The sequence below is a fragment of the Nerophis ophidion genome, linkage group LG15 (genome assembly GCF_033978795.1).
Source record: "Nerophis ophidion isolate RoL-2023_Sa linkage group LG15, RoL_Noph_v1.0, whole genome shotgun sequence".
Classification (NCBI taxonomy): domain Eukaryota; kingdom Metazoa; phylum Chordata; class Actinopteri; order Syngnathiformes; family Syngnathidae; genus Nerophis; species Nerophis ophidion.
The window spans coordinates 27,105,571-27,132,137 of record NC_084625.1 but is presented as its reverse complement, the minus strand read 5'-3'; the positions used below and the strand labels follow the sequence as shown (position 1 = coordinate 27,132,137).

The window sequence follows — 26,567 nt, the reverse complement described above, 5'->3', positions numbered from 1 at the left end:
CGCATATTGATGCGCAAAGTTGCCACCCAGTTGCATGGAGCAAACAAAACATCCAGGACGAACACAGGTAGCCGGCAGGTTTAAATACTCAAACAATAATCGAAAACAGGTGTGCGTCAGAAAGTCAGTGCAGGTGAAACAAATGAAGTCGCCAAAGTGACAAATACAAACAAGGTAGTGCTCAAACAAAGTCAAAAGTCCACATAACAGATCGTGACACTTCTAACAAGGGGTTCAGAGGAGACCCCGTCCACAAGAATGAAGTTGGGTCATAACCCAAAAAAATATTTCTAACCATAACTGTTACTGTTTGATTTTTATTTATTTTTATTTCCCCAAATTTTTTTTTAGCTAATATTTTATTATTCTTTTTTTGTTTGGTTGCATAAAAGACACACATATGTCTCCATAAATGCAGTGCTTCTATTTTCTCCGGTAAACATGGGATGAAGAGGTGAATCATTTTGGATGACACTTCCATATTTCCTCCCACTCTGACATTGTATCCCGCCTTCCTCCCCCCAACTACCCTTAGCGCTGGAACACGGAAAGGCGAGGTGGCAGCGGCGGCGTCTCCCCTTCAAGCAGAGTCAGATAATTCATCAGCAGCTGTTTTAGCATGAAGCCAATTTGTCTTCATTAGCAGCCGCCGCGTTGGCTTCAATCACAAGTCATTAGAAAAGTTGTTATCAGAAGAAGCAGAGCAACATTTTCTCTCTTTTCGCCTCCTCGGAATGAAAAGAAATGAGGACATTGTGCTCCTGCTTTTTTTTGGGAATCATGATAAATGTTTCATTATACTCAGTATTACAAAGAGAAATGATGAGTTTTCATTTTAATTAAATGTGGCACATATAGAAATTGGGCTTTGATAATAGACAAGTAGATATACGGAAATTAAGAATTAAACTTTTGACTTTTTTAAATGCGTCCAGCTGTAATTCAGTGGCTTGCCATGTGTTTTCACAGATAACTACTGGAACGCTGCTTCATTCACCACGCCGTCGTCCTACCTCCACTTCGCCACCTTCCAAGCGGAGACCAGTGCCGACATCTCCTTCTATTTCAAGACCAGCGCGCCTTATGGCGTCTTCCTGGAGAACCTTGGCAACACAGACTTCATACGTCTGGAGCTGAAATGTAAGTTACGCCCACACACAAATCAATTGACAGAGAGCAATTATGTATCCGGGGGGTAATTGAAATTCATTGCTAATTGCGTTAATAGTGTGAGTCGTGTTAAATCCACTGACAAAATCCAATCACCCCAGGCTTTCTCTGCCTGTATTTTACCCAACACAAAAAAACATTTCAACCTCTTCAACATTCTCCCCCATAAGCTTTTAATGCCATGACACACATGAGGACTTACCCGCAGAGTGTATGTCACTGTGGTTTTCTCTGTTTTTCTCACACTTCTCTCTCTCTATGCAGCTTGTCAATAATTTTACCGGGGAAAAAAATAATGCAAGCATAAATGCACACCTTCGCAGAAAGCTTCTTTAGGTGCTCCTGTTCAATCTTGTCTCTGTTAGAAACAATGCAAAGTAAAAAAAAATGTCACCCACTAAAAACTAGTGCCGTCATAAAACCTTTATTAACAAGCAATGATTTAAAGGCCTACTGAAACCCACTACTACCCACCACGCAGTCTGATAGTTTATATATCAATGATGAAATATTAACATTGCAACACATGCCAATACGGCCTTTTTAGTTTACTAGATTGCAATTTTAAATTTCCCGGGAGTTTCTTCTTGAAAACGTCGCGTAATGATGACATGTACGCATGACGTCACGGACTGTTAGGAAATATGAGCGCTGCACACACACACAGCTAAAAGTCGTCTGCTTTAACCGCATAATTACACAGTATTTTGGACATCTGTGTTGCTGAATCTTTTGCAATTTGTTCAATTAATATTGGAGGAGTCAAAGTAGAAAGATGGAGTTGGGAAGCTTTAGCCTTTAGCCACACAAACACACGGTGATTCCTTGTTTAAAATTCCCGGAGCTAAAACTTTACTATGGATCGCAGCGGTCAAGCGAACATGGATCCCGACCGAATGTCAACCAGCAGGTTCGGTGAGAAAATTGTGGTAAAAAGTCGCTTCTTACCGGAGATCAGCTGAGCTTGTGTCGTCCATAAAGTTGCTGTCAACTTCCCTGACACACAGGCGTCAAGACACCCGTGGACACACACCTCCGACTATCAGGTACTATTTAACTCACTAAAACACTAGCAACACAATAGAAAGATAAGGGATTTCCCAGTTCGGTGAGAAAATTGTGGTAAAAAGTCGCTTCTTACCGGAGATCAGCTGAGCTTGCGCCGTCCATAAAGCTGCTGTCGACTTCCCTGAGACACAGGCGTCAAGACACCCGTGGACACACACCTCCGACTATCAGGTACTATTAAACTCACTAAAACACTATCAACACAATAGAAAGATAAGGGATTTCCCAGAGTTGTCCTAGTAAATGTGTCCAAAAATATCTGAATCAGTCCCAATGCAATCGCGTTTTTAACTTTTTTTTTTTTTTTTCTAGTCCATCGCTATCAATATCCTCAAACACGAATCTTTCATCCTCGCTCAAATTAATGGGGTAATTGTCGTTTTCTCGGTTCGAACAGCACTTTTTGTTGGAGGCGCCCATTAAAAACAATGTGAGGATGTGAGGAGCCATCAACATGTGACGTCATCGTCTGCGACTTCCGGTAGAGGCAGGGCATTTCTGTTAGCGAACAAAAGTTGCGAACTTTATCGTGGATGTTCTTTATTAAATCCTTTCAGCAAAAATATGGCAATATCGTGAAATGATCAAGTATGACACATAGAATGGACCTGCTATCCCCGTTTAAATAAGAACATCTCTGTTCAGTAGGCCTTTAAGTTGAACATTCTTAAAAGCCTGATCTACTAAAGATTGTATTAAAACTAGGGCTGTCAAATTTATCGTGTTAACTATAAGTTCGGGCAGCGCGGTGTAACAGGGGTTAGTGCATCTGCCTCACAATACGAAGGTCCTGAGTAGTCCTGAGTTCAATCCGGGGCTCGGGATCTTTCTGTGTGAAGTTTGCATGTTCTCCCAGTGAATGCGTGGGTTCCCTTCGTGTACTCCGGCTTCCTCACACCTCCAAAAACATGCACCTGGGGATAGGTTGATTGGCAACACTAAATGGGCCCTAGTGTGTGAATGTGAGTGTGAATGTTGTCCATCTGTGTTGGCCCTGCGATGAGGTGGCGACTTGTCCAGGGTGTACCCCGCTTTCCGCCTGAATGCAGCTGAGCTAGTCTCCAGCACCCCCCGCGACCCCAAAAGGGACAAGCGGTAGAAAATGGATGGATGGATGGAACTATAAATTCCAATAACAGCACAATTTTTTTAATGCACGATGCTGAAAATTTAAATTTACCCTCGGGGATTAATAAAGTATGTGTGACAATCTGTCACTTCATTTCTGTTAGTTTTTCGCGTTTTTGTATTTACTTCCTGTTCAATGCTCTTATTTTGTTGCTTTTCCTGTTTTAATTTCTCTTTTTCCGTTGATTGGCAGCGGTTCACACCTGCTGTCAATCAACACATGCGTATTTATGTTTTCACTCAAGCATTCCTCAGTGTTCGAAGTTAAATCTATTTCGGGAACATCTCTATGCACGACTGCTTTAGGTTTGCTTTTGTTATTTTCTTATGAGTATTAAATTCTTCATAACTTCTCTCAGCTCTCCTGGATTCTTGCATCTCGGGGTCATGCAACTGCAGCCATGCGTGTTCCTCACAGTATGTCTGATTCTGATTCTGATTACCACACACACACATCTATGTTGACCCTTGAGTATTTCCGTAGCCTGGGAAAACTTTGCTGCATTCCATGATACTGATGAGCCACAAGCAGGAAAATAGTGAGCAGAAATGGACAAAGAAAAGGGTACATTATGCAAATATCAGGTTCAAAACCACGGCAAGTTGTTTTCCTGACACAAAAGGACTATTTTTTGCAGTGATAGGACATCAGTGCCTGCTGAGCCAATTGTTTTAAGGTGGGTGGAGCTTCACTTAGAAGGTGAATTGATAACACATAAAATGTAGATTGTTGTTGTGACTGCTTTAGTAGGATAGCATAAAAGCTCAACAAAAATGACAGACGGTAGGCAGGAAGTCGCAAAGTGACATTTTTTTATTGCAAACAGTAGGGTCCGACATCTTACACATGTCAAGACACCTTCTCAAACAGGTCACAGGTTCTGGGGGTCTTCTTGCTGACTGGCCTGCCTGCGTGGGGCCGGGGGTCCCTTGTATCACACCTGCTGTTTTGGGTTGGGCTGTCAGGGTGGCTGGGGAAACAAATATATTGTACATACAAACACACAATTATTCGTATATATATACAGGACATACAAACGTATATTCATAGGTTAATACGTGCTTAAATAGGTATGTAAACTCGCACATACCATTAAACAAAAATGTAAACCGAACCCTTCTGTATTTGCTCCCATTTTTCATGAGTTGAACGCCAAGATCTAAAACTTTTACTGCATACACAAAATACCTATTTCTCTCAAATATTGTTCACAAATCTGTCTGTTAGTGAGCATTCCTTCTTTGCCAGGATAATCCATCCCACCTATGTGGCATATTAAGATGCTGATTAAAGAGCTGTGCCTTTGGCTGGCCACAATCAAAGGCCCCTCTGAAATTTCCAGTTTTATCACACGTCACAATGCCACAGAGATTGCAAGTTTTGAGGGAGCGAGCGGTTGTAATGCTGACTGCAGGAATGTCCACCAGAGCTGTTGCCCCTGAATTGACTTTCCATTTCTCTACCATAAGCCGTCTCCAAAGGCGTTTTTCAGAGAATTTGCTATTACATCTAACCGGCCTCAGAACCGCAGACCACTTGTAACCACACCAGCTCAGGACTTCCAAATCCAGCAGATGCAGCTCTATGATCATATGAGACCAGCCACCCAGACAGCTGCTGCAACAATTGGTTTGCATAACCAAATCATTTCTGCACAAACTGTGAGAAACCGTCTCAAGCCTCGCCGTCCTCATCGGGGTCTCGACCTGACTGCAGTTCGTCATCGTAACTGACTTTAGTGGGTAAATGCTCATATTCGATGTCGTCTGGCATGTTGGAGAGGGGTTCTCTTCATAGATGAATCTGAGTTTTCTCAGTTCAGGGCAGATGGCAGACAGCGTGTGTGGCAGAGCGGTTTGTTGGTGTCAACGTTGTGAATCGAGTGGCCCATGGTGGGGGTGGGGTTATGATATGGGTTATGGACAATGAACGCAAGTGCATTTTATTGATAATTTTGAATGCACAGAGATACCCTGGCAAGATTCTGACACATTGTTGTGCCATTCACCCGAGACTATCACCTCATGTTGCAGTGTGACAATATACGGCTCCATGTTGCTAGGATCTATGATTCCCGGAAGCTGAAAACATCCCAGTTCTTGCATGGCCAGCGTTCTCACCGGACATGTCACCCATTGAGCATGTTTGGGATGTTGTGGATCGGCGTATACGACAGTGTGTTCCAGTTCCTGCCAATATCCAGCAACTTGGCACAGCCGTTAAATTAGATTAGATAGTACTTTATTCATTCCAAGAGGAGTGGACGAACATTCCACAGGCCACAATCGACCTGATGAACTCTATGTCAGGCAAATAATGGTCACACCAGATATTGACTGCTTTTATGACCCCCCCATACCTCTACTAAAACAAAACTGCACACTTCACAGTTACCTTTTATTGTGGGCAGCCAAAGGCACACCTGTGCAACAGGGGCGTCACTAGACCTACTACTGTACTGGGGCACACCTGGGGCACAAATACTTCATGTGAGCGTGCAAAGCTTGCAAGCAAAAACATTTTTAGCACTTATTTATCATAAAAAATACATAAATAGTGCTTTAAACTATGAAATCATATCAGATTATTTTGTATGGATCTTTTATTAACCACCTGAAATTAACTAATGCATTTGACCTACTTGTGCACTTTTTTACTCCAGACTTCTAAACTGCTACTAGTAAAAGCAAAAAGGAAGAGCAATGAATCTTTTTGAAATATTTATTGCAGTAATCATCTGCAAATTTAACATCTACAAAAGTAAAACAAAAAATAAAGCACCCTTACATCTCTGGGTTCTTTTATATTATTTAATTTCCATTTATGGCAATGTGGCTAATCCTATTTCAGACACACAAAACTAGGAAAATATACACAAAACAATAAAGCCACAGTAGTAGAATAAATGAACAACTGTTGTGTGTCTGTTCAGGGAATCATTTTCTGAGAAGTAAACTGTAACGTCTCCTTTTCATTTTTGCATAGTGGTCAATCACTCTGGACGGACATGGAAATATTACAGTAACTGTTATACAGTTGACCAGTGGTTCCCAACTGCTGGGTCGTGACATAAAAGTGGATTGTGTGTCATTTTCAGTGAGTTGCAGTCAGATGTGTGCATGAAAAAAAAAAAAAAGTTTAGGGAGAAAAAAATCTAATTGTGGCAACAAAACCAGATGTTTTTAGCCATTTTTCTAGTGACTATTAGTGAGTATTTTAGCAAAAGGCAAACCGACTAACAAGTTGGAGGAGGACTCAGGACAGACATGGAAATATATTTTTTTTAAATCTAAATGGGGCAACAAAACCCGATATTTTCAGCCATCTTTCTGAAAACAAATACAGAAATGTTACTATTTTTTCTGGAAACAAAACCAGATGCTTTAGCTGTAGCCATTTTTCTGGTGACAAAACAAGATTATTTTAGTCAAAGTCACACCGATTAACAAGACAAGTCTGCTGTGCTATTTTTCTGTGAAATAAACTTGAATGATTTAAAAATTTGGCTCACGACTTGATGATATGGAAAAATGTTTTTCTGCCTGAAGATAAACCATTTGAGAAGCACTCAACTCACACATGCTTACTCCAAATCATCATTGATGCAGAACCAGCAGACAATAACCAACATTATGTTTCATGTTGATTGGAAATTCCCCCGACAGCTCTTACAGCAAATGAATATGTTTGTCTTGATACAAGGAATAACGTTAGCTAACTTAGCATCAACTTAAGACAATGATGTTGCCTAGCTAGCTAGGACTTCACTTACATCTCTCATTCCTCGCTCTTCTTCCCTGCTGCGCGCGAATAACTTTTTTAAATCCATCTAGGAGTTACAGTTTGAGTCAAATCAAAATCAAAATAATGTAATTAACAAATTGTTGTTAGCTAACGTTACCTGCCTCACACAGTGATTCGAATCCCCCCCCCCTTTCTCTCTCTCTCTCAACCGAAGTCTCGATCCACACGTGAATAAATTACCATATTAAGTAGCCATGTGCTCACTGTTTTGTGGAGTGAATACAGTAGCAATCAATTACCATACTAAGTAGTATGTGCGCTGTTGTCCATGTTATGTAGACTTAAAACTCTGAAGCGTTTCTTTTTTATTGGTGAAATTTTTACCTGGGCACTGAAGATCAACAGTGGGGCACATGTCCCAGTGAAATATGTCTGGCGACGCCCCTGCTGTGCAATAATCATGCTGTTTGATCAGCATCTTAATACGCCACACCTATGAGGTGGGATGGATTTTCCTGGCAAAGAATAAATGCTCACTAACAGATATTGTGACCAATATTTGAGAGGAATGTGTATGATGTGTATGTAGTAAAGGTTTTAGACTCTTGCGCTAGGCGTATTATTTTTAATCGTTTGACAGCCCTAATTAAAACATGTACTATCCATCCATCCATTTCTACCGCTTATTCCCTTTCGGGATCGCGGGGGGGGCTGGCGCCTATCTCAGCTACAATCGGGCGGAAGGCGGGGTGCACCCTGGACAAGTCGCCACCTCATCGCATGTACTAACTTGAGCAAAATAACGAGCACAATGCTTTTATCTATATGCAGAATATACTGTATGTTGATTATTAGAATGCCCACAATACTTAAAGGAGATGCAAACACAATAATTTAGCGCTCACAATGTGATTTATCAAGATTAAAACTGTTCTGTGCAGCTGTTTTGCATCTTTGCAAACAGGCACAGTTACGCACAAATGGCTGTGAGAAAGGAGGCGATAGCTCTTCAAAGACAGACAATGGACTGATAACCCTCCGTCCTACACGTGTCAACATATTTGAACTGTCAGAAATTAAAATAATAATAATAATATTGCATATTTTTACAGCTGCTTTATGACTTAAAAGGGCTGATTAAATTGAACTCAATTACTTTATTTTGATATTTGTTTTTTCATATAGGAACTAAATTATTTTGATATATCTCGTATGTATATGAAAAAACTAGCGCTGTCAACGTTTAATGCTTGAACGCATGTGATTAATTAAAAAGTATCTCGTTATAGTTAATAAAGATTGTTCACACTATTTATGACCACATGAAAACCTGGAAGTTGGCGCTTATGGTTACATGGTGCAAAGATGTGTGATGCGAGGCGGCCAATTTTACTGCCAAACACACTCCAATGGAAGTTTAGGTAAAACTCAGGTATTTTTTTGGGCATTGCATTGACAAACTTCGCTCACAAACAGCAACTCCATCCATCCATTACCAGGACAAAAAAGTACAAAGAAACTCCATGTTGATCAGTTGGTTTATGTACAAATAGTCACTATTATTCTCTGTACTTTGTAAACACTTGTAGTTTGAACAGTTTCTTAAAATGCATCACATAAGTACATTGTTTCATTTCTTTACTTAATAATGTAATTCCACATACTTATATGCTGAAAGTCTTTCGTGGTGTGTGTGCATACAAATGTTTAAGGTTACATTTTTCTCTAAGATTCTATTTCTCTTTTTTCGTTGAGAAAAATTGTTGTACATTCTTGATTCAATGAATAAAGGGTTTTAATGTTCTCTATATCCAGAATTGTGTATTATCTTAATTTACCTTTTGTGTAACACGATTAATGAATATAATGTACTTTTGTAGTTTCCCCATATTTCTGCACAATACCACAAATATGGTAATACTAGGGAGCAGTAGAGAATATGGAAGGATTTTTGTTCCATAACATATTTTGCTTTAGTCATTATAGAAATTTGTCTTGCTCTTTGTGTTATATATTTTTTGAATGGGAGTTCCAGATTGTTTTGAAACCTCTATTATTACACTCAAAAATGTGTTTCCCTATTCCCTTTCAATATCTACTCCATATATTTGTATTTGTGTTTGACTTTATTTTGTGCTTTTACCGAATATTATTTTAGTTTTACTGAGATTCAAAGATGGTCTGTTTTTGTCAAATCATATTTTTACTTTGTTAATTTCTTCTGTTATTATTTGTATTAGCATCTGTGTGTTCCCTCCCAAACACAATGCTGTTGTGTCGTCTGAGAATAATACTATCCATCCATCCATTTTCTACCGCTTATTCCCTTTCGGGGTAATTTTAGGCTATTTGTAACCTGAAAAATATTGTTTATATTTCTATTAAACAATGTTGGTCCCAGTATTGATCCTTAGGGAACTCCACACGTTATTTTTAGAGTCATCGACATGTATTCACCTAGCTTCACATATTGCCTCCTGTTTAAGTAGCTTCTCATCCAGTCCAGGGCTAGCCCTCCGATGCCATACCATTCTAATTCAATAATTAAGATGTTGTAATTGATTGTGTCAAATGTTTTTGTTAAATCCGTAAATACTGCTACTGCACACTGTTTTACATCTATTGCCTTGGTAATTTTCTCTTAGTTCTTATAATGCCATCAATGAAAAAATGTTTGCTCTGTAACCGTATTGATTAGCTCAGGGTAGGGCCAATCAGAGGCAAGGGCAGGTCATTACGCTCTTAAAACCAGGATGCAAAATCAAAATACATTGCTCGCAAAGGTGGTAGAAACCGCATGAGGCGAGGGTCTTGTTTCAACTATCGCTGCAGGCACAAGACATTGATACAACGTTGATTGTACATACTGTACATGTACTTTAAAACTGACTTTTGAAACACCACTGCAAAATAGTTATATTTTTAAATTGAGACAACGTTGATGTCAATTATTGGATGTTCGTTGTTGGTTGGGAAATTACCAAATTTCAATGGTCAAATCAACGTCATTTACCTGACATTGAATAAACGTTGTAAAAAAGCATTTTGTTTCAACGTTGTATTTGTGTTGTGAAATATTGGTTGGAAAATGACCAAAATTCAATGATCAAATCAAAGTCAGAGCCCGACATTGATTAAACTTCGTCAAAAAGCATGATGTTGTTTTCTTACATTTTACAAAGTGATCACTGCAGACACGAGCATGGTTCGATTGTATTCCACAAGATGGTGAAAGTCCATCCATTTTCTACCGCTTATTCCCTTTCGGGGTCGCGGGGGGCGCTGGCGCCTATGATGGTGAAAGGGATATTTTTAAAAGACATTTCCTTCCATGCACTTTTTTTTTCCCCTGACTTTAACACCTTAATGAACCACTTGGAATTTTCCTTAACATTCACAATCATTATGAGAGACAAGATGACAGATGTTTTTTTGTTGTTTTTGATGCATTCTAACTCGGAAATAAATGTCTTAGAGATGATTCAATGGGAGGTTCACTATTCCACCTATAAACCTCTTTAAAAATGAATCCAAAAAGCGCCAACAGTACTTCATTTACATTTTATGACTTGAATGTTATTCTAGTATTAGCGAACGCAGGCTATGTTTTATTACTAATCTTTGTTTAACTTTTAAGGCATAATTTTCCAGGGAAATATGGGTTGCACTCTCACGTTATGGTTCCTGTGTATTAGAAACATCACACAGTATGACACAAGATTATTTTTACACCACTGAAAAATGCAATAAAACCATTGAGCGTAATTATTTATGTGCTGTATCTTATTTGATTGTGTGGTATATGCAGGTACAGTATAAGAACTTTAAATACAGTATGCATGTTCATTCAACCCTTGTGCAACCTTAAGATTGGCGACGCACATTGTCTCTCATGTTCGTAAAGGGACCCACTGATAAGTCTTAAAAGTCAGCCACAGATTATTATTAATTTTAATTTCAATACCTTGAAATCATGTCACAACTTTAGATTTATTCATTGATTTTTATTTTTTTAGTTGTTTATGGGGGTTTATGGCCTTTTTGTCAAAAAGAATTGTATTTTTATAATGGGAAAATGCAAAATATGTAATATTTCTCTAAATAAGTTGTTGAGTTGAATATTTGAGGTTGGGTAATTATAGCCATGGATATGTCAATTCATGACAGCGTTGGTTTTGATACAAGTTGACAAACAATCTTTTTACAGTGCCTTCCGAGCAAGATTGACAGAAAAAGTAGGCAGGACTCCTTAACTACGAAGCTACGCTGTTGTAACACGTGACTTGGCATTGTCTTGCTGAAATAAGCAGGGGCGTCCGTGATAACGTTGCTTGGATGACAAGATATGGATGACAAGAGATGCTGACTTTTGAACTTTGCGCCTATAACAATCCGAATGGTTATTTTCCTCTTTGTTCTGGAGGAAACCTCGTCCTCTGTTTCCAAATATGATTTGAAATGTGGACTCGTCAGACCACAGAACACCTTTCCACTTTGCATCAGTCCATACGGACCACCAGTACAAGAAAGGACAGAGCAGGCTGTACTTCCTCAGGAGACTGCACTCTTTCAACATTTGTAAAAAAAACTCCTGTGGATGTACTACCAGTCTGTGGTTGCCAGTGTTCTTTTGTACATGGTAGTGTGCTGGGGGGGCAGTACATCTAAGAAGGACAGCTCCAGACTTGAGAAACTGATCAGGCGGGCCGGTTCTACAATCGGAATGAAATTGGACTCACTGGTGACGGTGGCAGAGAAGAGGACTGTTGACAAACTAGTGAGCATCCTGGATGATGCCAGTCACCCTCTGCATAGCGTTATCAGTAGCCAGAGGAGCCTGTTCAGTGCTAGACTGCTTCATCCCAAGTGCAGGACTAATAGACTCAAAAACTCCTTTGTCCCACATGCCATTAGACTGTACAACTCCTCTCGGGGGCGGGGGAAGGGGGGTACAAGGATGACAGGGGATGTAAAACAATAACAGTGCATTACATTTTCATAACATGGTCACTACTGCCTACTTTGTCTTGTTATATTCTTATGTTACTGTTATATTTTTATTCCCATTGTTGCTTTTTATTTTTCATTCATACTGTAATATTTCTCTATTTTGTTTCCATTTAAACCCCCATTATTTACTTTTTACTTTAATTTAAATTGATCTCAACTATGTACACTGCTGCTGGAATTTTAATTTTCCTGAAGGAATCAATAAAGTACTATCTATCTATCTATCTATCTTAGGTGAGCCAAGCTGGCGGCGTTTCAGGGTGTTGTTGATGAATGGGTTTGGCTTTACATCGTAGAGTTTTAACTTGCACTTACATTGATTGATTGATTGAAACTTTTATTAGTAGATTGCACAGTTCAGTACATATTCCGTACAATTGACAACTGAATGGTAACACCCAAATAAGTTGTTCAACTTGTTTAAGTCAGGGTCCACGTTAATCAATTCATGGTACAAATATATACTATCAGCATTAAACAGCCATCACACAGGTTAATCATCATAGTATATACATTGAATTATTTACATTATTTACAATCGCTACAGATGTAGCGACCAACTGCAGTTACTGACAGTGGTTTTATGAAGTGTTCCTCAGTCAATGTTGTGATATCCTTCACACACTGATGTTGGTTTTTGATGCAGTACCACCTGAGGGGTCAAAGGTCTGTAATATCATCACTTACGTGCAGTGGTTTCTCCAGATTTTCTGAACCTTTTGATGATTTTACGGACCGTAGATGGTAAAATCCCTAAATTCCTTGCAATAGCTCGTTGAGAAATGTTGTTCTAAAACTGTTCGACAATTTGCTTACAAAGTGATGACTCTCACCACATCCTTGTTTGTGAAATACTTAGCATTTTATGGAAGCTGCTTTTATACCCAATCATGGCACCCAACTGTTCCCAATTAGCCTGCACACCTGTGGGATGTTTCATATAAGTGTTTAATGAGCATTCCTCAACTTTATCAGTATTTATTGCCACCTTTCCCACCTTCTTTGTCACGTGTTGCTGGCATCAAATTCTAAAGTTAACGATTATTTGCAAAAAAAAAAATGTTTATCGATTTGAAAATCAAATATGTTGTCTTTGTAGCATATTCAACTGAATATGGGTTGAAAATGATTTGCTAATCATTGTATTCTGTTTATATTTACATTTAACACAATTTCCCAACTCATATGGAAACGGGGTTTGTATATCTGCCATGTTGTATTTAACTCCCCAATATCATTGCAGGTCCAGATTTTTAATGGCACTTTCAAAAATTTACTCTCATCAAAGCTCTGAGATTTGTTAATCATGGTTATATGGTGTCATCTGGTGGTTAAGGGGCAATATTACACCAAAACAATATTTTCTTGTTTTTCAATTGGCAAGAATTACTTTTGTTTGGTTTTCATGGAAAAAGCATTGTATTATAGCATGATTTCAGTCTGTTAAAATATATCACTTATAAAAGGAGTCAATGGCGCCAAAAGACTTCCTAAGAGAAAATGCGTACACTTTGTTCATATCCTATAAAAATGTTGAAAACAAAAGCAACAATGCTATTTTATTTAAAAAAAAAAAAAATGGTTGTAAAAAAAAAAACTCCCTAGCAATATGTTCGGCCGCTAACCTTCTAACTGAACCATGATATCATATAAGGAATGCATTAGGGTTGGACAAGACTAATGAGCAAAAAATCTCATGCTCTTAAACGTTTTTAGGGAAAACAGGAGCAGATGTTAGAAGGAAATGGAAGCATTATTGATGGCTGCTAAATGTTAGGACATCTGCGTAACGTCCCTTTTTGGACTCTCTTGACGTGTCATGCAGCAGGTTGTCGTGATCCTGTTCCCGCAGCCTAAATTACTATCTGGGCGGCTACAGTGGATTTCACTCTGATTAAGAGTGTTGAAATTGCAATTAAAATCCCAATCTTCAGTTTAATCATGGCGCCGCATTATTGCGAGAAGGGCTCTTGGCACTTGCAGATGCATGAACATTTGCATCTCATTGGGATTCCAAGTGGATGTGGACATTTGGTGTCAAAGGCTAGCCTGCCCGTGTGCCAAACTTGCCTCTTTTTGAGACACGCCAAGCTGAAGAATGACTTTGTAACAAAAAAGTGCTGTCACTGCGCCCGTCCCTGCACCAACTTTTAAGAAGTCTGCCAAAAGCGTATGTTTGTCTTCCAAAGGTGTGTGCAGTAAAACCACGTGAAGCTCAAGGTCAGGGTGTATTTATTTATGCAGCACAATTTTAAAACAGACTACTGCCCCAAAGTGCTGTACAGATTTCAACAGAAAAGTAAAAGATGAAAAATCACAATAAGTACAGAATATATTACAGTTAGAAATTCATAAAAATAGTGCATAATATAACCTTTAACTTGCTCAGTTGCCCTGTTGTTCGAGTCTCCGCCCACGATTGGTAGGTTAGTGAGTTCAAACCCCGGCCGAGTCATACCAAAGACTATAAAAATGGGACCCATTTCCTCCCTGCTTGACACACAGCATCAAGGGTTGGAATTGGGGGTTAAATCACCAAAATGATTCCCGAGCGCGGCACCGCTGCTGCTCTCTGCCCCCCTCACCTCCCAGGGGGTGGAACAAGGGGATGTGTCAAATGCAGAGGATAAGTTCACCACACCTAGTGTGAGTGTGTGTGACTATTAGTGGTACTTTAACTTTAACTTTACAAAATACAAAGGTAAAATATTAAAAATAATGATAATCAAAGTACAGAACATTCTAAAACACAGTTAAAATGCCTTTAAAAAAATCGACATAAAAGACTTAGACCTAGACTTCCTTTTTATTGTCATTCAAATTTGAACTTTACAGTACAGATAAGAACAAAATGTTGTCGCATTAGCTCATAGTAGTGTAGGATAACAAATCAAAAAGGTGCATATATAAATAAATAGATTATTGTACAGATAAATATATTGCACGTTTGCATATGCATTCATGTTTATGGATGTATGTTATATTGTCTTTGTATTCCAGCCAGTTAATCCATTTTGGGGGGGAATTGAAGGGATTATTATGATGCGTTCAAGAGTCTTATGGCCTGAGGGAAGAAGCTGTTACAGAACTTGGAGGTTCTGCTATGGAGGCTCCGGAACCTCTTTCTAGAGTCCAGCAGTGAAAACAGTCCTTGGTGGGGGTGGTAGGAGTCTCTACAGATATTCTGATCCCTGGCCAGGCAGCGGCTTTTTGCGATCTCCTGGACAGGAGGAAAAGGAGACCTGGTGATCATTTCTGCCGTCCTCACCACTCTCGGCAGAGACTTCCAGTCTGAGGCACTGCAGGCTCCAGTCCAGACAGAGATGCAGTGGGTCAGTAGACTCTCTATAGTGCCTCTGTAGAATGTGGTGAGAACGGGGAGAGGGAGCAGTGCGTTTTTTCATCCGACGCAAAAAGTGCGTGCGCTGCTGAGCTCTTTTTACAAGAGCTCCAGTGTGTAGGGACCGAACATAAAATGTCCATATATACAGTATGTCCAGCTCAACTTGTGTTCAACGCCAGCGCAAGTAAGTGAGTTTTTAAAGAAGATCTAAAGAACTATCGAGAGATGTTGTCCAAATCGCCCCCTCCAAACATCGATTTCCTTCCGTCTTGCCTTCCTATCATCTTGCATTTTGCCCTGCGGCACACGGTCGGACACACGATCAGAAAAAAAAAGTTTTGTGTGCATGCACTCACTCGCATGTGAAACTGTATTTGCTGCAATCCAGTCTGGGCATGAAATGAGTTGCATTAAGTGTCAGTAGAATAGCTTTGCCATCACAGGGACTCCAATCTCCAACCTTCAGCAAAATACACATTACGCTGACCTTGCTGGACACAAATCTGTCAGGAGGATGCTATTCCCCTTTGAATGTCATGAGAACGAAAAAAAGCAAGCCCATAATTGAGAGGCTAACGACTTAGCAGTCAATGCTGTGCTGCTAACAGGATTTAAAGCAGTGAAGAAAGCTCTTCAAATGCAGAGATACTTCACTTCCGGGCAACATAATGGCAATGTGTGCACCATTTGAGACTCCAGGCCATTGCTCCACCCCCCAGTGGGAGTCATGCACCCAAAGTTATAAACATTCTGTCATTTTCAGATGAGGATTTTAGCTGGGGAATCTACTCTGCTGCTGGATTGGGACTTAAAAACGTTTCTAAATGTCCATCTCGGCTGAGGATAGGACACGCCTTGAGGTGGATGTGTGAAATTGAAGTCCTCTTTGACTAATGTGTAAAGTTGTCTTTGAATAAATTCTATGAACTAATAAGAGCTCGGATGTCATACCGTGTGAGGGGGCATCCTGATATTTGAAAATGAATTAAAAGCACCTCAAAATAGCATTTTAGCTCTCACTCTGCCATCTATTATAAGATACAGGAGTTTATAATGTAGCACAAATCCAACAAAGTTTACCATGGACTGTTAAATGACCCCGGGATTAGGTCAAATGTCTACTGTGTTTGTTTTGTTTTTAAAGCACCTTTAAAAGGGTAACAGGCACATGACGTGAAGTAAATTAAAAGTTTGAATAATACCGTGATACAGTGTTTTTCAACCTTTTTTGAGCCAAGACACATTTTTTTTGTTGAAAAACTCCGGAGGCACACCACCAATAGAAAACATTAAAAAATAAAACACAGCAGCCGATATTGACAGTAAAAAGTCGTTGTCACAATTGTTGGGTATGAATTTAAACCATCACCAAGCATGCATCGCTATAGCTCGCCTCAAAGTAGGTGTACTGTCACGACCTGTCACATCACACCGTGACTTATTTTGAGTTTTTCTGTGTTTTCCTGTGTGTAGTGTTATAATTCTTGTCTTGCGCTCCTATTTTGGTGGCTTTTCCATTTTTGTTGGCATTTTCCTGTAGCAGTTTCATGTCTTCCTTGACCGTTATTCCCCACACCTGCTTTGTTTTTAGTGATCAAGACTATTTAAGTTGTTTTTATTCTTCTTTGTGTGGTCATTGTTGATTGTCATATCTTATGTGAATGTACTTTGTGGATGCCGTCTCTGCTCCACACGCTGTAAGTCTTTGCTGTCGTCCAGCATTCTGTTCGTGTTTACTTGGCAGCCAGTACAGTTTTAGTTTCATTCTGCATACTGTAGCCTTACCTAACCTTCAATGTCCTTTCTAACGGGCACTCACCTTTTGTTTATTTTTGGTTTAAGGATTACATAACTTCTTATCTGCACACTACCTCCCACTGTCTTCTGCAAATTGTGATCATGACAAACAATAGTCGTCTTTCCCGCAATTAGCTACCTGCTGCCACCAAGTGATATGGAAGAGTTTTACATGGTTACTCTGCCGAGACTGTGTGACGAGTCTAAACAGCAATGGGACCTGAATGCGGCCTCTGAATCATATTTGGGAAAGCTACATCATTCGTGTGTGCAGGAAAAGATGCAGATCGCAAACTTTGCTTCGTCACCATGGTTACCGTTGGACCAACGTCCTCCATTTCAGAAAATAACACTTAATGTGACTCGTTTTTAACTCATAAACTTGACACATACTTGCCAACCTTGAGACCTCCGATTTCGGGAGGTGGTGGGTGCGGGACGTGGTCGGGAGTGGGGCGGAGGCATGGTTGGGGCAGTGGTTGGGGGCGCGATAGTTAGAGGGGAGGAGTATATTTACAGCTACATTTCACCAACTCGAGTATTTCATATATATATATATATATATATATATATATATATATATATATATTTATAAATATATTTATAAATATACATATATTTATGAAATACTTGACTTTCAGTGAATTCTAGCTATATATATTTATTTTATTATATATATAAATGAAATAAATAATTGAATTTCAGACGGCACCTATCAAATACACAGTAATAAAAGCACAGTTGTTCTACTAACTGTACTGTGCTTGCTGGTTACTGAAAAAAACCTACAACACATACCTTTCACTATTTGAGTAACCTTTGTTCTGCCATTTCCGTACTGGCGAGCGATTTCCGAATCAGGGAACATATCTTTCACGGATTTGTTGTAGACATCTGCAAGGGAGAACGGGATGTTGTTTCCTGCTATCAGCATAGCCATCTTTGTCTCAGCATAAGTTACACCATCGGGTCTCCATTTTGCGAGGTGGCCCATAATACTGGGTTGTGAACGATGCTGCGCTGCGGACGCTTTGTGCTTTGCTGACCGTTCATGACTGAGTATATCCGTGCGGCCAACGTGTTCGATGGAGAAGTCTGTTGTACAAAATTTACAGGCAAAATAACTCTTCCCCTTCGAACTTTCCAGGAAAAACTGAAATTCTTGTTTCCAATCGTTTTGGAACTTGCAAGCATATTTCTTCATTTTGCTTGTCGACTGCGTCGCCATGGCTGTAACTTCCCCGTTCTTCTGTTTCATCTCCTTGTGTGTGCAGTTTTTTTATTCAAATCCGTAGATGTTGTGACGTGATTAGGCAGGCAAGCTGTTTATATTATGGAAAAGCGGACGTGAAAAAAGGCTGTCCCCCCAGGTCTGCATGGAGCTGGAGGGGGCGTGGCCTCCATCTCCGGCTGAATTTTGGGAGATTTTCGGGAGAAAATTTCTTCCGGGAGGTTTTCGGGAGAGGTGCTGAATTTCGGGAGTCTCCCGGAAAATCCGGGAGGGTTGGCAAGTATGACTTAACAACACAGACCTTAGAGTTTTGTACTCTAAAAGGTTGGGAATCAATTCTACTACTGCGTGTATGTAATATGCGAACCAGTTTACCTGCAAAACAATTAAAACAGCGTTACAACCGGAGCTTGATGCATCTCCTTTTCTCAAATCATGTACTGACAGGACATTAGTTTAAAGAAATAAAACATTAAAATGCACACAAAGTAGCCAATAGAAGCACCTGGACTCGATTAGACTGCCCACAATGGATAGGCTGCTGGGCAAAAAATGGATGCGCTTTTTGAGCTGCGAGGAACACAATGGGTGGATGAAACATTCATATACTTAGACAAGGTTTGTTGGTCTGTGGTTCGAAAACTGAAAAGTTTGTACAGTGACAAGTTGATAAAATTGAGGTTACATAACTTACATTATATATTTATTTTTAGGCATTAAAAAAAAAAAAGCCATCCATCTATATTACCTTCACCTAAGAGGTCATGTTTGCATTTTTGTATGTTTGTGTGCTGGATCCCACACAAACTTTTTAACTCATATGCAAATCTTCATTGAGGGGTGTTTGGCATAGGCTCATTAAACGTTGGGTTCGATCCAGATAATTTCAGTTTTTAAATGGTGTTTTTGATTTTGCCTGCATTTCATCCTAATAACAAAAATCAGCCAAATGCAGGAGATGACAATCTATGAAGGTGTACAATTAGGTGCCGATCCAAATTAGGATTGTCCAGCCTTGGCTGGCAAAGATGTGCGCTTCAGTGAGACAGATACAGCCAACAAACCAAATTAGATTTTCAGTGGTTGGCTTCTTTTGCTTTCACATTCAAAGAAACATAAAGACAGCACAATGACAATAATAAAAAAAAATAAAAAAATTATCATGGCTAAACAATTTGATGTGCAAACATGACTTTTACACTGCCTTTTATCTTATATCGTGGGTTAATACATTAATCTGAGGCGATCGCTAAGTGAGCTGGGAAGTGTGCACCAGTCTACATGTGCTTTGTGGACTTGGAGAAGGCATTCGACAGTGTCCCTCGGGAAGTACTGTGGGGAGTGCTCAGAGAGTATGGGGTATCGGACTGTCTTATTGTGGCGGTCCGCTCCCTGTACGATCAGTGTCAGAGCTTAGTCCGCATTGCCAGCAGTAAGTCGGACACATTTCCAGTGAGGGTTGGACTCCGCCAAGGCTGCCCTTTGTCACCGATTCTGTTTACTTTTATGGACAGAATTTCTAGACGCAGTCAAGACGTTGAGGGGATCCGCTTTGGTGGCTGCAGGATTAGGTCTCTGCTTTTTGCAGATGATGTGGTCCTGATGGCTTCATCAGGCCAGGATCTTCAGCTCTCACTGGATCGGTTCGCAGCCGAGTGTGAAGCGACTGGGATGGGAATTAGCACATCCAAGTCCGAGTCCATGGCTCTCGCTCGGAAAATGGTGGAGTGCCATCTCCGGGTTGGGGAGGAGACCCTGCCCCAAGTGGAGGAGTTCAAGTACCTACGAGTCTTGTTCACGAGTGAGGGAAGAGTAGATCGTGAGATTGACAAGCAGATCGGTGTGGCGTCTTCAGTAATGCGGACGCTGTATCGATCCATTGTGGTGAAGAAGGAGCTGAGCCAGAAGGCAAAGCTCTCAATTTACCGGTCGATCTACGTTCCCATCCTCACCTATGGTCATGAGCTTTTGGTTTATTGTTTATTAAATGGATCCCCATTAGCTGACGCCAAGGCGACTGCTAGTCTTGCTGGGTTCCATATAGGAGCATACAAAATTAGAATACAAAGAATACATGCATTACCAAACATTATACAATGGAAATATACAACATAATATAAAAAAAAAGCTCGTTAAAACCAATATTAAACATTCACATCATGTGGGCAGCTGCAAAAGCTGTCTTGAATGACATTTTACTTTGTGAGAGATTAATGTGTGATGGCAATATTTGGGTTATGACCGAAAGGACAAGATCACGGGTACAAGCGGCCGAAATGAGTTTCCTCCGCCGGGTGGCGGGCCTCTCCCTTAGAGATAGGGTGAGAAGCTCTGCCATCTGGGGGGGACCTCAAAGTAAAGCCGCTGCTCCTCCACATCGAGAGGAGCCAGATGAGGTAGTTCGGGCATCTGGTCAGGATGCCACCCGAACGCCTCCCTAAGGAGGTGTTTAGGGCAAGTCCAGCAGGTAAGAGGCCCCGGGCAAGACACAGGACACGTTGGGAAGACTATGTCTCCCAGCTGGCCTGGGAATGCCTCGGGATCCCCTGGGAAGAGCTGGACGAAGTGGCTGGGGAGAGGAAAGTCTGGGGTTCTCTGCTTAGGCTGCTGCCCGCGCGATCCGACCTCGGATAAGCGGAAGAAGATGGATGGATGGCATTTGAAGTGAATGTGCTTTATTAACAACCGCTGCTTCATCAAACGTCCTCCCTAGTAATTAATTATAAGGCTTTATTAATTCACTCAAAAAGAAAAAAAAAGTTGTCTGAAGCAAGATAGCATCCTCTGAAATGTCTCTGGTGGCCTTCTGACGTCACTCCATCATGCCACGTTCGTGTGGCCCCAAAACACACCACATTCTAGTTGATTGTATAGAATGAGGATGGATCATTCAACCCTAAACTAACTCCTTTCTTGCAAAATAAATTTCACAGATTCTGCCCATACCTATGCTCCTTCAGAGGCGTTGCTACTGGCTGCAAAGCATTGCACTTTCAAACAATGAGTAGAGAGTGTTATGTGTGTGTATATGTGTATATAAATGAACACTGAAATTCAAGTATTTATTTTTATATATATATATATATATACATATATATACATATATATATATATATATATATATGTATATATATATATATATATATATATATATATATATATATATATATATATATATATATATATATATATATATATATATATATATATATAACCCAGGACTATTCAGGACCTTCGTATTGTGAGGCAGACGCACTTCCAAAGACATGCACCTGGGGATAGGTTGATTGGCAACACTAAATTGGCCCTAGTTTGTGAATGTGGGTGTGAATGTTGTCTGTCTATCTGTGTTGGCCCTGCGATGAGGTGGCGACTTTTCCAGAGTGTACCCCGCCTTCCGTGCCCGACTGTAGCTGAGATAGGCACCAGCGCCCCCCGTGACCCCAAAGGGAATAATCGGCAGGAAATGGATGGATTCATATATATATATATACATATATATATATATATATATATATATATATATATAGTTGGCCCTGCGATGAGGTGGCGACTTGTCCAGGGTGTACCCCGCCTTCCGCCCGATTGTAGCTGAGATAGGCGCCAGCGCCCCCCGCGACTCCGAAAGGGAATAAGCGGTAGATGGATATATATATATATATATATAAATAATTTAATTTCAGTGAATTGAATATACTCCTCCCCCCTAAACCCCGCCCGAACAACACTCCGCCCACCCTAGCCACGCCCACCTCAAACCCCGCCATCCCAAAAAAAATATCCCAAATTTAGAGGTCTCAAGGTTGGCAAGTATATTAATAAGAAATATCAAAATTGGTATGAGTATCGATAAAATCCTAGCGATATACAGTATATCCTTAGTTACAGGTAGTTCTCCCATCGACATCATAGAATTTCCAACTCTAATATTTAATGAAGCCACAATGAAGCATAAACATATATTTATATTAGAGCTGTTGTGGTTATTTGTCTTCTCTATGGCTGCTTTACACTTTCTGCCGTATGGTTATATGTACGCTTTTGATTCTCACATTTACCATTACAAGTCTAAGATTGGATTTTATTTTGACATTTGCAAATGGACTTTACAACTTTAAATTATGTCCTCGTTGCTGCTTTGTTCTCTTTCCACATTAAAACATGAATCAAGAGCCAATTAACAGAGCTGCCATTCACTGACATGAAGGTTTCATCCAGAGAAATGTTTAGCTTTCTTCATTAATATGCTTCCGCACACACTTGGAGTGATCACTGGTACCCACTGAGAGGTCAAAAGGTGTCAGAGCAGCAGCTTCCCCTCAGCAGTCACATCTGGAGTAGACAGCTGGTTCACTCGACCACGCAAATACTCGCAGGGTTTCAGCTCAACTGGCCAAATGTTTCTTCTCTGAAAGGTAAAACAGCGCCCCCTTTTGAAATGTTGGGAGGATAAAGTCAGGGTAACTCCAACCTATTTTAATTACACACACACACTCGAAACCAATCATTATGAAACTTAATCATGCAACCAAACAAGGTCATCCTGCTCTATTAAATTGTGCTGTCTTTCTTTTGCTCATTTACACCCACAATCATTTGTCTTCTTCCATTTTCTCTGTGTCGCCGCCTTCTTCTCCTGCAGCTGCCATCAACGGTGCGACACCAAATTCTGCCCAAACCCCCTATTTTGGTCACTGCACCCAAGTCCACAGTGTTTACGTGCACTAAGACAAATGTATTGCATGGATTTGGTTGCAACCATCTTTTTGAAAACACATTTAAAAACCAGAAATAGGATTTTCATTTGCGATTAACATGGGATTAACAAATCCACAACATATCTAAATAACCCCCTAATTATTATTATTTTAGAATTAATATTTTTTTTTCTACAAACAGTGAAAACAAATGGAATAAAAAGTGTAATTATCTGTCACGACAGATCATGTCTGTTTATGGTTGGTTGTTTATGTTGCCGGTGCTCCTCAGCCTCCCTTAGTTACGTTTTGCTGTTGCTAGGAGCATTGAGCGTTTCACACCTGGTTTCGTTACTTGATTATTGGTTACATCTGCTACCGCCCTAATTATGTCCCTTGTTAAGCCGATGACAGTGTGCACTCGGCCCAGTTGCATTGCTTGCTGTTACCGTGTTGCATTTTTTTCTTGTTCGAGCCACATGATTTAAGTGTTTTCTTTTCCATGCTTAAAGACTGTCATGTTTTTTGCCTTTGGTGACTATTTTGTTTTTTTCACGTTTTTGTAATTTTGCCTTGCTTTGGATTACCTGCAAGCTCTTTTCCTGCCCGTCGTTCTGCATCCTGAGGAACACAATTCACACTACGATGTGATCCGAACACAACAAAAATGTGTATAACCTGTCATTATTCACTTCAGTATGTCAAGTTTTTCTTCACTTCAGAGTTTAAAGCTGATTTACCCTATTTTTTGGGTTACGAAGTGCACCGGTATAGAAGCCCCACCCACCAAGTATTAGAAAAAGAAAATATTTGTTAATAGCCGCAGATATATCCAGGTTCGAAGGATTTTGTAAATATTTATTTACTTTACCGTATTTTCTGTACTGTAGATGGCACCGGCATATAAGCCGCACATAATCCTTTTTAGAATATTTTTACCCCCATATATTATACACGCAAGTGTATATTGTATGTTGTGAAATTTGTTATTTACACAGAAAGATTTTGTAAAGGTTTATTTTCATACCTTAATTGTATCCAAACAATGTCTGTAACACGGCAGTAAAACGGCTAATCAAACAAAACAGAAGTCATCGTCATTGTCCCACTAGCTGTGAAAGCTAGGTCTCCAATCAGCTAAACAGACGTAATCGGTCCACATTGACCTTTTAGTGAATTTATGTAACTGCAAAAACACAAAAAGAATACCATTGTAAGTTAATATTACTAATAAAGACACTCGTAAACATGTTAGCATTAAGGTACCGGTACCAAAATGTCCATCAATAATTTTTGATACTTTCAAAACTTTTCAAGGTAAACTACAAAAAATGTCAATTTGGCTTTATTTTAATGGAAAATCTTACAATACATGAAACATATGTTCCCCATTGCACTTAAAAGGCATTAAACACATTGGTCTTTTCTTGTTGCACTCAAAGAACAATTTACAATTTTACGTATTACATATATATGCCATAATCAAGTATTAACTTATAACAGAATACAAAGCTTTAGTGACATTATATTAAATGCTTCATGATTTATGGTTGCCAGGCCTGGTCTGAGCTTTAACAACAATACTATTACTAGTAAATACTAAAAAACAAAACTACGGCTAAAAGTACAAATATAAACCATGTAGCAGGCAAAACACACATTGTTAAAGATAAAACACAAATTGTAGAAATTTGTTACAAAATTCAGTCATTACACTTGCATTAGTTGCATTAATTGGGCAGTTTTAGCTTCGCTAAATTTGGCATCGAGCCAAGCAGCTGTGTGCGTGTCTACATAGATCTACATATTATTTATCTACATGTGCAGAGTAGAGGAGCTGGTTATCTTTTGAGAGTAGCATACAGTATGTGTGTTTGCGAGAATGGCAACGTGTTGGCTAAGTGACACCAGTTATTTAGTAAGAGGGGGTGTATATTGTAGCATCCCAGAAGAGTTAGTGCTGCAAGGGGTTCTGGGTATTTGTTCTGTTGTGTTTATTTTGTGTTACGGTGCAGATATTCTCCCGAAATGTGTTTGTCATTCTTGTTTGGTGTGGGTTCACAGTGTGGCACATATTTGTAACAGTGTTAAAGTTGTTGATACGGCCACCCTCAGTGTGGCCTGTATGGCTGTTGATCAAGTATGCAGTGCATTCACTTGTGTGTGTGAAAAGCCGCATATAATATGTGACTGGGTCGGCACACAAAGGCAGGGCCTTTAAGGCACGCCGCCAATATTGTTGTCTGGGTGTAATTCGGGAGAAATTCGGGAGAGTGGCTGCCCTGAGAGAATTTCGGGAGGGGCAACGAAATTTGGGAGTCTCCCGAAAAATCGGCAGGGTTGGCAAGTATGAACATATATAGAACCACCAAAAACATACATCAAAACAAAACACAAACACAAAAACACACTGCTCTACCACTTCCACAGCACCCTGCATCACACCCGCTTGCACACATTTACACAAAACCATTGCAATACATTACAATACAATACAACAACACTATCAGAGACGAACAATTTGTTTGCAAGTTGGAAAATAAATTAGATATTAGGTTAACTAATGGACTTTAAATAAGCAGAGAGATTATTCCAATCAGACGGGGCTTTGAACTTGAATGACTTAGGGCCTAATAATTACATTTTTTGTGGTGCCCTTTATTTTGAAAAGTATCTAAATGAAAAAGGTAAAAATTTAAATACCAATGATTGTCACACATACGCTAGGTGTGGTGACATTATCCTCTGCATTTGACCCATCACCCTCACCCCCTTGGAGGTGAAGGGAGCAGTGAGCAGCAGCGTTGAGCAGCAGCAGTGAGCAGCAGCAGTGGCAGCGCCCGGGAATCATTTTGGTGATTTTACCCCAGTTCCAACCCTTGATGCTGAGTGCCAAGCAGAGAGATAATTTGACCCATTTTTATAGTCTTCGGTTTGAACTCAAATACATTTTGGTAACGTTACCAAAATTTTAGTATTGGGACAACCCTAGTCCAAAAATTCACGGTGCATACCTTCTTTCCAAATGGTGCCTGTCACACAAAAACGTCTGATCAAACGAAACAGAAATCATCGTATCGTACCACGGTATAATAATTCCACTGTGACGTTTTTGGTGAATTTACAAAACAATACCAGAAGAATGCCATTGTAAGTTAATAATTCTAATGCAAACATCTGTAAATGTTTTCTCATATTTGCTAATGCTTGCAATGCTAGCTTGAATACATTACGATGGCACGTACAAATGAAAACACTCATACAGACATCACATGTGACAGTTTAGTAAATATGAATTGATTTAGTTATATTGCAAAACTTACAAACGTTGTTTGGAGGGATGAATTAGGAATTATTTCGAGCAGAAATTCAAGGCAC

General features: G+C 39.8%; 1 protein-coding gene across 3 annotated transcripts in view; it reads left to right on the top strand.

Annotated features, from left to right (window-relative positions):
• Positions 1-26,567, top strand: part of cntnap2a (contactin associated protein 2a) — an 843,773-nt gene that overhangs the window by 724,981 nt on the left and 92,225 nt on the right. For all 3 annotated transcript variants that reach the window (XM_061921961.1, XM_061921960.1, XM_061921959.1), the window contains exon 18: positions 970-1,140. In XM_061921961.1, coding sequence (XP_061777945.1) covers positions 970-1,140 — 171 coding nt within the window. The remainder of the gene's footprint in view (positions 1-969; positions 1,141-26,567) is intronic.